The sequence below is a fragment of the Pinus tabuliformis genome, chromosome 1_1 (genome assembly GCF_031772625.1).
Source record: "Pinus tabuliformis cultivar Carrire ecotype Pingquan chromosome 1_1, CPIR1, whole genome shotgun sequence".
In the NCBI taxonomy this organism is placed as follows: Eukaryota; Viridiplantae; Streptophyta; class Pinopsida; order Pinales; family Pinaceae; genus Pinus; species Pinus tabuliformis.
The window spans coordinates 642,652,201-642,664,467 of NC_142297.1; the positions used below are offsets into that span (position 1 = coordinate 642,652,201).

Below are 12,267 nucleotides of genomic sequence, written 5' to 3' on the forward strand. Positions count from 1 at the left end.
TAGTGCTTTCTGTATGATAGGTTCAAGACCTTATAGTGGTGTTTTTATGCCATGTATCTTTTTGGGTTTTTCTATATGCGTACCTTTTTGTTAATAGTGTGGTTCGCTATAGTGAAGATCAATACTAGTTATTTCTATGGAAAACCCATAAGTGTCCAGGTGAGTTAGTTATCTTTTATGTAGAAATTACTCCTAAGGAGCTCGTATGTCAATATCAGTGGGACTGGAACCTGAGTGAGGTGGATAAGAGCGACTCCTCCCTACCACCTGAGCTACACCCACTTGACTTTTCTATATGTATATTTAGAAATGTTAATATGCATTTATGGGTATTACTCTGAAACACAAATGTAGGGTTTTAAAATTTTCTTGCTACTTTAAGGTCTTGGTTAGTAGACTTTATGTGCCTTATAACACCTATAAAATGGAATTTCCATTCTCCCATAGAATAGAAATTATGTTTTTTTCTTAGAATAAAATGGTTTTTTGTTACATGCATTTGACTTTATATTCTTAATGAGTAACATTATCAGTATTCTAATCACTAGATTTAGGTTGATTTAAGAAGGGCTAATAACTATGAAGTTATGCTCACAAAGGTTAAGATGCCATTTCCTAATGTGGTGGTAAGCAATGTGGGCAAAATGAATGTATAAACACTCATGGCTATTTAATTGAGCTTGAGACCATGCCACAATCATGTGATGGGTCAAGTTAATGTTAATTGGTATAAAAAAAATTAGCTTCATTTTGCTAGCCACCATAAGAAAATACTTATTTTGGGGCCTACCAACTTTTTTTGTCATTCATTCATTGCCATATATGCATTTATATATGTAGATTCAACTCACTTTTTTTCTTTTCTTTTCTTTTCATTTCTGTAAGATGTTTCTCAAGTTCTCTTTCAAGGAGATGGGCTAGAAAGTTATAGTTAAAATTAATTATCTTAAGTTATTCACCTATATAATGTTATCTAATGTTGTTCGGTGTTAGATTATTAATATTAGTGTTAGTGTTGATCATTTTGATGTCCTTAAGATGTTTCAAGTGACTAAGATGGCACCATATTTGTAGGTGAACAATTTTATTTTGGCCAGGAATATATGTGGTCACAACAATGCTTTCTAAAAGATATACCTTGGAAAATGACATACTAAGCAAAGACAATCCTAGAGATTAAAGATCATTACTTTATTTTTGAAAAGTAATGAGGTGGTGCTTTTCATAATATATATATATAAATTAAATATATATAAAAAGTTTATAAAATTAAATTAACAACTTAGATCCCATTCATCGTTCTGCTTTTTGACATATAAGGTTTTGTATCAGATGAGATTGTCAAGTGCGCAAACAGATCAAATCGAAATGGACCTCCCAGATGCGGAATTTCAGGTAAGATTTTACAAACCCTGTAAACCTGATCTTTCTTTCCATTCCCATGTTTGTCAGATCAGATCAATGGCCCTTTCTGAAACGCAAGGAAAGATTTATAGCAGTTACAAAATGTTTATGGTGTGATCTATAAGCGAAGCTTTTCACAGTGCTGTGGATGGTCATTTGAGGAAACCAAGTTTTTCGATCCTCTGTCCATTGTATAGAATGCATGATGGGGGCACCCGATCCTGGGTCGATTCCAGTAGAGAACCCCATCTATCTGTTTTAGCATATTTGTTTTAGGTGGGGTGCTTGGCAGCTGTTGTGCTTGTTATTTTTGCCTTCACATTTCATGGGCATCATGAGCACGGGTTGGGTTGGCAATATGGGCACCAGCTGATGTTGATGGGTTGGTTCAGACTGAGAAGATGCCTGATCCATCCATATCCTCTGTGTTAGTAATTTTGTTTTAGGCAGGGTGAGGGGACTAGAGTGCTGTGCAACCTTAGGGATCGTAGGTTCTGTGATTAAAGATGCTCAAACAGATGTTGACCGAGTTCGTTTAAATGGTGTAATTGCATGGTGGCATTGTGATAGCATCTTTGTTATAAATGGTCTGTAACAACTTTAAGGGCAGTAATGTCCCCTATGATGCTATTTGGGTCACAGTTTTTCAAGATTTTAAAAATCTTTAATTGTTGTTGCAGGGAACAAGAAATTATTTGTGGGATTGGCCGAGTTGTGAAATCGCGGTCGTATTCCAAGTCGGTGGAAGGATCTGACACTGAGAAGTCCATTAAAATACAGCCCCTCTCTGGACAAGAAGCGTGGATGTTTGCAAGAATAGCTTTCAAAGAGGACCATGCTCCTATGGAGTTGGAATACTCTGTTGCGGATGACTATAAATGTTTTCATTTGGCATTAGACGCAGTATCCGCAGCAATGAAGGGCAAAAGCTGTGTAGATGAATGGGAGATTTCTTTACCTTTGACGAAACCCTCAGATCCATCTTTTCCACACACTCATGCTCCCGTTGATCAAGAGCTGTATCAGCGATTAAAATGGATTTATGATTCCTTGCCCCTTTCAAACGTCGAGATTTGCTTCTTCTCTTCTGCTATGCTTATGGGTGACGCAGATTCGATGTGGACAAATTAGTACAAATATAGATTGCCCAAGGGCTTTGCTTTGAGCAAAAAATGAACCTATTTAATGGGCATGGCCATTGGGCACAACATTGGAAATCTTCAGGGAGCTTGTGGTTTGTTTCGGAATTTAAAAAATAAGGGGACTTAGAAGTCAATAGGGCATGCAATCGAAGACATCATGACACTATTCTTCGTGACATGGCAATCTATATTTGAGTTTCTCACAGAATTACGTCTCTGAATCAAGGGTTTGCCTGAAGAGATATCCTATATTTGTAAATTTCAATTATTTAACGTTTTTACTGTCTGTATATTTAGAATCATTCCCATGTAAGATTGGACAGCCTGAAAATCTCAAGTATCTTAATTTAAACGGATGCTTGAATTTATGGAGGATTTCACATGAAATCTCTAAACTAAGCAGTCTGTATCCAAGAGTCAACTCATGGATTAAGTGTGGAAACTGAAGCACCTGCAAATGTTTGGAGTTTGAGGGATCTCACAAATCTGTCACATTTGTTTGTCAAATATTAAACCAGGATAAAGTCAGGAATTAAAAAAAGCATAATGGGAAATTGGATGACGCACCTATGATTGAAGTACAAGGAAAATTTATATGGGGTTTGGAGTTTGAAGGATCTCACAAATTTGTCACATCTGTTTGTCAAATATTAAATCAGGATAAAGTCAGGAATTAAAGAAAGCAAAATGGGGAATCAGCTGGAGATGAGGCACCTATGGTTGAAGTGCAAGGAAAGTTTATGTGGGGTAATGAAGGATCTTCCTCAGGATATGGAGGACATGAAGAAGCTTCCCAGTTTCATTATGGCTTGTTACCATGGGTATCAAACAATGGACTGCGGAATGATACTGCCCAAACTCTGTCCGTGTCTTGAACATGTATCATTGACCTTCGAAAAGATTTCCGTCAGCCTTGGAGAAGCTACCCAATTTGAGTCACAGGAAACAACATTTTGCAAAGAGAATAACATGAAACTAAGCAAACAACAATTATTCAGAAAAATGGGGAACTGTAAGTAACTGTAATTCTCATCCTTAAACTTTCATCTGTTTCTGTTATAAATGTGATGGTGGTTAAATGAATGTATAATATTTTTAATATGTATGACCTTTTCTTATAAATTTTGGTTAACAATTGTTGTACAGGAAACCACGGTGGTGCTAATGGAGATGAGGAAGAAAGCCACAGCATTCGAAAGAAGATCCTTGTGGCAATTGAGTTTAGCAGCAATGCCCCGCCTTGCGGGAAAACCTGAGAATTTCTCATTATGTCCTTCTCAAGAGATATTCAATATTTGTCATGCTTGTATTAGTAAGTTGGCCTTATGAGAGGTGCATAACACAAAAATTGTGTACATTAGGAAAATTTCTTTCAACTTGGAATATTGTTTGAAGTTCATTTTATGGGGATGAGGCATTGCTTACTGCCAAAGAGTCTGAATTTGCATGATTGAAAAGCGTTGCTTGGATGATGCTACATGCACATGTTTACAGAAGAAAATTAGGTCTATGTGTTGCTTGTCTGTCAAACACGGATGTTAGATCTGATATAACTGCCACCATTCATAATTTGACATATGACTTGCCTGCATGGTCTGTCAGCATATATCCCGTTGCAAGAATGTGGCATTCAATACTGCAAAGGTGAGTTGGTTTTCCTTGGTTGCATGAATGTTGATTGAATTGGCATTGAATAAGTTGACATATGACTTGCCTGCATCGTCTGTCAGCATATATCCCATTGCAAGAATGTGGCATTCAATACTGCAAAGGTGAGTTGGTTTTCCTTGGTTGCATGAAGGTTGATTGAATTGGCATTGAACTGTTACCCATCTAGCAGTGTTCCTAATCATCATTTTGTGTATTGCATAATCATCTTACATTTCTGAAAAGTTCTACTTTTGTCTGGGATAATTTTATTGGGCTATGAAGGTGGTTATTATTAGGGGTCTGATTGGTCAGGTGTTAAGATTTAGAAAGCGCGTGTTTGTCTATTGGTAGAGAAAATTAGGACACCAAGCAAAAGTTATCAAGCAACCACAAATATGGTGTTAATATTTAGAAAGCGCGTGGTTATCACACGAAGCAACATTGTGTGCTTTTCTTAAATATTTGCAACCAAGTGATTAAGAAAGTTGAGGTAAACTCTCTTGCTGATTCATCATTGTATCACCTTTTATTGAGTACTTGCCACACTCCCTTTGCTGGTTTTTTTGTTTTGTCCAGAATATGTTGGTTGATTATTGTTCTGCTAATACTGTTGTCAATCTAGGAGTGTACCAGTAGTGAGTTTGTGTATTTCCCTGTTTTTCCTGATGGTCATAACATGAATTACAGAGCAAACATAAAATACTGTGATACTGTTGAGTAAACAATGAATAGGAATCAGTCCTGTAGTGTGCTGTGTTAAGTTTCAGATTCACTGTGTATACACTATATAGTCAACTAATTTAATGTATATATGAAGTACTGTATATATGAAGTACTGTTCCATTAACTTATTAAGTTATTTGTGAAGGGCAGTTGTCACTCTGTTCATGTAAATATCAGCAGTTGTCAGGTCTGAGGTGACTCCATTGTGAAATTATTTCAGTGATTTGCTTCAGTACAACATGGCATCACATATTTAAGGAATTGTAGTTTTAACGACTCACTGAACATATTAAACCGCAGAACGAAAATTGATGATAATGGGAATAATGTGCTAGTGGTTTCATGAAAACTATATTAAATATGTATGCATAGTCTTTGATAAAGGGAGTGCATAGTCTGTCGGGGCGGTCTTGTATCTCTATTCAAGGTGATACTTTGTATATTTCCCTGTGTTTTCTGATGGCCATAACATGAATTACAGAGCAAACATGAAATACTGTGATACTGTTGAGTAAACAATGAATAGGAATCAGTCCTGTAGTGTGCTGTGTTAAGTTTCAGATTCATTGTGTATACACTATATAGTCAACTAATTTAATGTATATATGAAGTACTGTTCCATTAACTTAATAAGTCATTTGCGAAGGGCAGTTGTTACTCTGTTCATTTGCGAAGGGCAGTTGTTACTATGACTCCATTGTGAATTTATTTCAGTGATTTGCTTCAGTACAACATGGCATCACATATTTAAGGAATTGTAGTTTTAGCGACTCACTGAACATATTAAACCGCAGAACGATAATTGATGATAATGGCAATGATGTACTAGTGGTTTCATGAAAACTATATTAAATATGTATGCAATCTTTGATAAAGGGAGTGCATAGTCTGTCTGGGCGGTCTTGTATCTCTATTCAAGGTGGTAGTCAGGGGCGGAGGAGTTTAGTTTGCATACGAGATTGAAGTCCCTGATAGGCTATAACTAAAAACAGTCATACACCAAGCCAACAATGGTTCCAACAAGGCTGTAGTGGAGTCTAAATTATCTTGTGGTCTCGTACCTCATCTGGGTAACATCTTTACAGCATCACTATCTAGTTGGTTACGTTTTTGCTCAGAGTAATCCTGGTGACCCGGGATACTCTCTAAATCATCCTCCTCAAACGATCCAACAAAGTCACTCTATGAAGGATTGAATGGTAAAACTCCATAGCCTACCTCTGTATGCCCTGAAGAGAGGGCATGCTCTTCTCATTCAAGTTTTATAGTACCATAGATCAAATGGTACACTGTGCTATAGCGTGCAGCTGAGAGAGCATACATAAAAGAAGAGTGTGTGGGAAGTACCCCTGAGTCTCACACTGATCATCTCATATTGGGTTTGGGTTGTTGTTATTGATTCGCTGTTTTCCATAGATGTGGCATGTGACATGAAATAAAAGCGTGGAAAGTTTGCATTGTGTCTCACTTTTAATGTCCAACATATGGCTCACTGATATGCTATACGGTATGACAGATGTGGCCACATCTGACTGCCAAGGCCAAGGAAGCAAGGATTGATGTGATTGGAAGTTATGTATTGTGGAATGGGCATGAACCAAAAGAAAGCACTTTATGTTTCATTTACTCTCGTACAAGTAATAAATATCAATTCTCAAATCCTATCTTCAAAATAGTCTTTATGGTCGTTTTTTCCTGCAAGTTTCATGTTCTGTAGCTTGTGCCTTTCTGATTGGCTAGTAACATAACGGAGGATTTTTATTCATGTCATTGTGCCGAGGATTGTTTCAATTTAGTTGAACTTTTCGAGATTGCTTGATCAGCAGGGCTCTATGTTATTACAAGGATTGGTTTATTTATTGGGGCTGAATGGATTTTTGGGTTTGTTTTTTTCTATGTTGCAAGGGATTTGCCCCCCAAAACCCATGTAACTTGTGTCTCTGGGTCCCCCTTAAGAAATATTCTCAAATTATTGGGGATTTCATTGGGGACTTGCTGGCCGTTCATTTGTACATTCTTTACCCTTGTGAGATACAAGGTGTAGGTTTGAATGCACCTATACAAGATCCCCAATACTCTACAATCCCAACTTCTTATGCTTCATAGGAATTAATGAAACTATAGGTGCTCAATTCTGTTCCATTGATAAAGAGCTTGCCACTTGTGATAGCATACGAGTGGCAAGTCGTTGCAAATAAACACCATTTTCCCCATCACAAGTCCTCCATTTAAATGAGTTCATTGTCCTCCTCTCATCCAAAACTGATGTCTATAAAATCTTCTAACCGAGCAACAAAACAAGCAAATTCCTCCTTTGCATCAATATGTAAAGAAGTACAACCTCTGAAAGTATTTTTTCACTCCATTGGCCACCTTCTTGTCCTTATGTTAGGTCTTCCTCTTCCCATTGCTTTGAGCAATGACATATTTATCATAAAATTTTGGATTTAGAGGATGCGTGAAAGTGTGCAATGGAGTGTTAAAGGCCATTCCACTTTGTAACAATGATGTACCTCACATGCTCCACAAAATTAAAATCAATAAAAGAGCGAAAGCATCTTGTATAATAATTTCCATAGTTTTCTCAACCATGGTATCTATGCCATCATAAGTCGCTCCCAAGAAAGGTTTGCCTATGTTTGCATCTAGGAGAAGATCAAATATAGGTAATGTGAACTTGATAAAGAAATCAGTATTGTTTATCAATCAACATCCTCTACACCATACTTCCCCTCTTTGAATAGGCTTGTATCAACTCAGCCCAAGTTGCACCCTCAACCATACTTCTTAATGCAAGTCCCACTTCAACAATGTGGCACAACATGATGAAGTTCGAAGCACATCTTGTCTCGATAATTTTGAGAAACTCTAATTCGTAATATTGTTGATATATTGATTGAAATTAGTGGTAGTTGGTGATGAATTTTATAATCCCCATAGCTTGCCTTGTGACTTCCTTAATCCAATTTGTTTTACCTCAATCTTTTCTAAAAATAAATTTAGCTTATGGGCAATGCAAGGAATCCAATATATATGATTGTGTCTACTCTCAACAATCAAACTTGTAGCTCCAACAACTCATGCCAAGTAGAAAACATAACTCATCTCCCAATATAGCAGATGGAGAAGATGAGTCATAACTCATCTCTTTTACCAAGTACTAAGAAATATTTCAATGCCAATCTTGCTCCATCAAACTTCATCAATTAACACCCTTTGCACCATATTTTGCGTCTTCAAATTTCTTTGTCTCAACTGAATGTAAATTGCACTGACCATGATACTCATTAATGCATGTTAAGCAATCAATTTTTGCCTTAGCTGTATCAATCTTCATTACTTGAACTGTCTAACTTTGTGCATAAAAATATCCCAATATAGTAGATGGATGTGATGAGCCATAACTCATTTCTTTTAATGAGCACTGAGAAACATTTCAATGCAAACATTTTGAATTGGATCACTAGTGGTTCACTTATTGGATGTTTGGCTCCCAAATCCAAGTTTGATGTTTCATGCTAAAAACATTCTATCTTAGGGTAGTATTATGATCAATAAACCTTGATATGTAAGGCATTTGCAAGATACATGACCACAATCAATTGATGTCAAAAACAAAGTCCTATTCTAATATTGAAGATACATAATTTCTCATTAAATAAAATTACTAGGAAATGGTATGAACAATATCAACATGAATCTTCGGCAATGGTGCACACACACTAACTAAATGGCAAAATAAATTCTACCATCATGCCCCAATGCTTGATGAGGTAGGAGTTTGTACAATCACATCACACATAGGCTAGTCGTTAGTTGCATTTCTGTTGCGAAGACTTGTAGAAATTGATTGTGAATAAAAAGTCTTATCATTGAATATTAATTAAATAAGTAAACTGAGATATTAACATGTGGGAGACTCTAGAAAGACAAGCAAGATATTTGAATGAGCTTCTCTTGGTTTCAAGAATAATTTATTTTATAGTGAACATTGCTAATCACGTGAAGGTGGAAGCTCATTTGATCTCTCCCCTCACATTACTCTCAATTCCCTAGACCCAATCTATCTATCGGAAAATAATTGAAAGTGACATAATATGATTCATGTATAGAAAGAATGTGTATGCAAATATTTAGTCTTGTACGCATAAAACATATAAGATTCATGTATAAGAATGTAGCAAAATAAAAATAAAGTACCAAGTTTATATTAATAATTTCATCCATCATACTCATGAGCATTGCTAGGGCATTAATACTTGAGGAGACCTTATTTAGAATTGAAGCTTGTCCTCCACATTAATTTGTTGGTTTTTGCCCTATACAATTAATTGATGCAAATATATTCTTAGTAAAAATAGAAAAGATGCAGTGGCACACAAAGATATTAACACAAATTTTGTTGTGGAAACCCAAAACAGAGAAAACTAGAAATATTTTTTAGCATATTATCTCTATACAATGTTACAATACAATATGTATACGTTGTGGCATCAATAAACCGTCAATCCATTACCGTAGATTAGAATACAACTGTAATTCCTTAACCAAAATTACATAAATATGGGTTGAACCACCATGCACCACAAAATTGCTAACAATGAAAAATGTTTGTTGAAAATTGCCAAAAGCAAACATAAAATATTGCCATTCTTTTTTGGCTTTGCGAGCCCACCTTGCACTAAGTGTAACGAATCACACATTTAGGTAGTTACGCAAAGAATATAATACATATCCAACATTCTCTCATTTGTTTTCTTTGCGTATTGGGGGATGCAAAAGCACATGATCAACAATCCAAAACAACAATGTCCATTGCTTCCTTACACCAAGAGAATTTCTAGTGCTCAAGTATTTTCTTAATGAATTTGCGACATTCTTCAAAGTGCCCACCTCTACCAATAACACCTTGTTTTCAATCATATCTCCCATAAAGTGATATTGAATGCCAATATGCTTTGTCTTAGAATTATAAACTATGTTCCTTGCGAAGAAGATTGCATTTTAATTGCCGCAATCTATCCTCACAAAGTATGAAGATCAACGACACCAGATATAAGCACTAAGCCAGGGCCAAAACCCCTTTATAGGGGAAAACCTAGTCAAACTCTTTCAATAGTAAATCAAATTGAGATAGATCAAGACCTTAGACCTAAAATACCTTCATTCTCCACAAAATTAGCCTTCCAATATGATTCAACAAACTTCAATAGTATATTTCTTGTCGAGGAGCTACAACCCAACAACAACCCATAATTTTGACCCCCAACAACTTCAGAATTTCAGCTCAGCGACAATCTAAAACTTTGACCCCAACAACTTCAGAATTTCGGCCCAACTACAATCCAGAAACTTCACACGTGTGAGACGTAGATTGCCCAAGAACTCGATTTTGGTCTTCCAGCTTCTTCAATCCTTCTCTAGCAACTTCGCTATCTTTTTTAGCCTCCACCAACTACAGATCGAACTTGTTGAGTGAGAGTGCTATAGATTGGTCGAATCACTGCCTTTATATAGTGTTTGGGTGAGGTCTAATTCTCTTGATGAGGCTGACTTGTCCTTTTTGAGGCTACTTTGGTGATGGAGACCTAAAATACCTAATTTACATTAAAATAAATTTCTTTCTTGATAGATGATGCCCAAGAAGGGTCTTTTACATTATGACATGGACAAGGACACTTGACATAAACCCTAGAAGCCTACAATGGAGGCTTTAACCTAAGAACCATTGACCCAAGCATGAAACCCATGCTTTAATAAGTCAATTTATTTTATAATAAAATTTATTTTTCTTTTTTTTGACAAATACATTACATCATGACTCAAATACAATTATGAAAATCAACACTAGTTACATTCTTCAATGTGCGGTGTGCGGCAACTATAATATTCTCTTTTCCATCTTAGCATCAAAGGAGAATCTTACTCGGTTCCACTTTCTATATAAGCAATGTTCATAGAAATCAAAATAATTAAACCCTTCAACCATACCTTTACCATGTAGCATTCCAAGGCCCTTCTCTTTGATGTCCCAATCTTTGATGCCATAATAGTCTTCTCTCTAAAGATTGTAAGAGTTTTACCTTTTTCATCTTTACTCTTAGGAACAATGGAACTATTGCACCCGTCACTGATAGTGCCTCCCAATAGCTTATATAGAGTTCTAGTTGAACTCCTCTAAGCAATACCAATGCTCCTTGAACCATCTTGCAGGTTTCCTTTTCAAACATTATTTTTACACTTGTGTCGCTCATCTTACATACATAAATCAAATTTCTAGCCTATCATGTGATGTGCAAAACATTGGGGGATGTGTTATAGTTATTCCATCTATGATCTTCAGTGTGTTTATTTTTCATCCTATGATTCTAGCTATCAAGCCATCTCCTAGGAAAGCATCATCACCATCCTACTTTTCATACTTGCAAAACCACTCCTTACGAGGAGTCATATGAAAATATGCACTTGAGTTGACCAACCATGCTTCATGATCTACATGTATGCTTGAAGAATCCAAGTACTCATCCCCACCTTTTATGAGTAGGTTTTGGTTTTGTAGAAGTAACACCATTAGATCCCTTTCCTTTTTCAATACTTTGAATCTACAATCCTTCTTGTAATGCCTTTCTTTTTCTCATTCCAACATACCTTTATGAATTTTCCTAAAGATTTAGATTTTCCTCTAGATTTAGATCTCCCACTTGAGGTCTTACTTTTTTTTTTCTATTCCGAGGGAGTCCTATTACAAACAAGGATACGCCTTTTGAATTTCCATGTTTTTTTGTTTCATCTCCTCCAATAACAAGGATGAGACTATTTCATCGAAACTTAAAGTAGTTGGACACTACATATCACAACAACTAGATTATTTGACTAGTTTGGTAAATAATATAACAAACTGACACACTTATCTTAATCTAAAATATTAATATTAGCAGATAATAACTGACTTACTACAAAATTGTGAAGGCATTTTGATGCTCTGTCATCGAGTCTCCATCCTTCATCCTCAGGTTATACAAATTCTTCCATAGGAACAATTTGTTCACTAGGGACTTAGATTGATACAAAGCCCTTAAATTATTCCATGATGCTTTTGATGTAGCTTCTTCTAAAACATTTAGTAATACTGAGTTCGAATGACACAACCATATTGTGCTTTTTTCCTTTTGATCCAACTTGGTCTAATCTTTAGTTATATCTTTCGGTGCAATACTTAAATCCATAATGATCCATTGATCTTTGTGCACCAACAGATCTTGCATTTTGAGCTTCCACTGCTCAAAACTCCGTCAATTGAATTTCTTGATCTCTATCTTTGAATTGCGCGATCTGTATATGCTAGGAG

At 36.0% G+C, this 12,267-nt stretch overlaps 1 protein-coding gene across 1 annotated transcript; it reads left to right on the forward strand.

Annotated features, from left to right (window-relative positions):
• Nucleotides 1–1,261: 1,261 nt before the first annotated feature.
• Nucleotides 1,262–4,721, forward strand: LOC149214984 (uncharacterized). Its single transcript, XM_089392481.1, has 3 exons — nt 1,262–1,395; nt 2,085–3,558; nt 3,693–4,721. Exons 1-2 carry the CDS (start codon nt 1,382–1,384, stop codon nt 2,533–2,535), a joined length of 465 nt encoding a protein of 154 aa, XP_089248607.1. The 5' UTR covers nt 1,262–1,381; the 3' UTR covers nt 2,536–3,558; nt 3,693–4,721.
• Nucleotides 4,722–12,267: the final 7,546 nt, after the last annotated feature.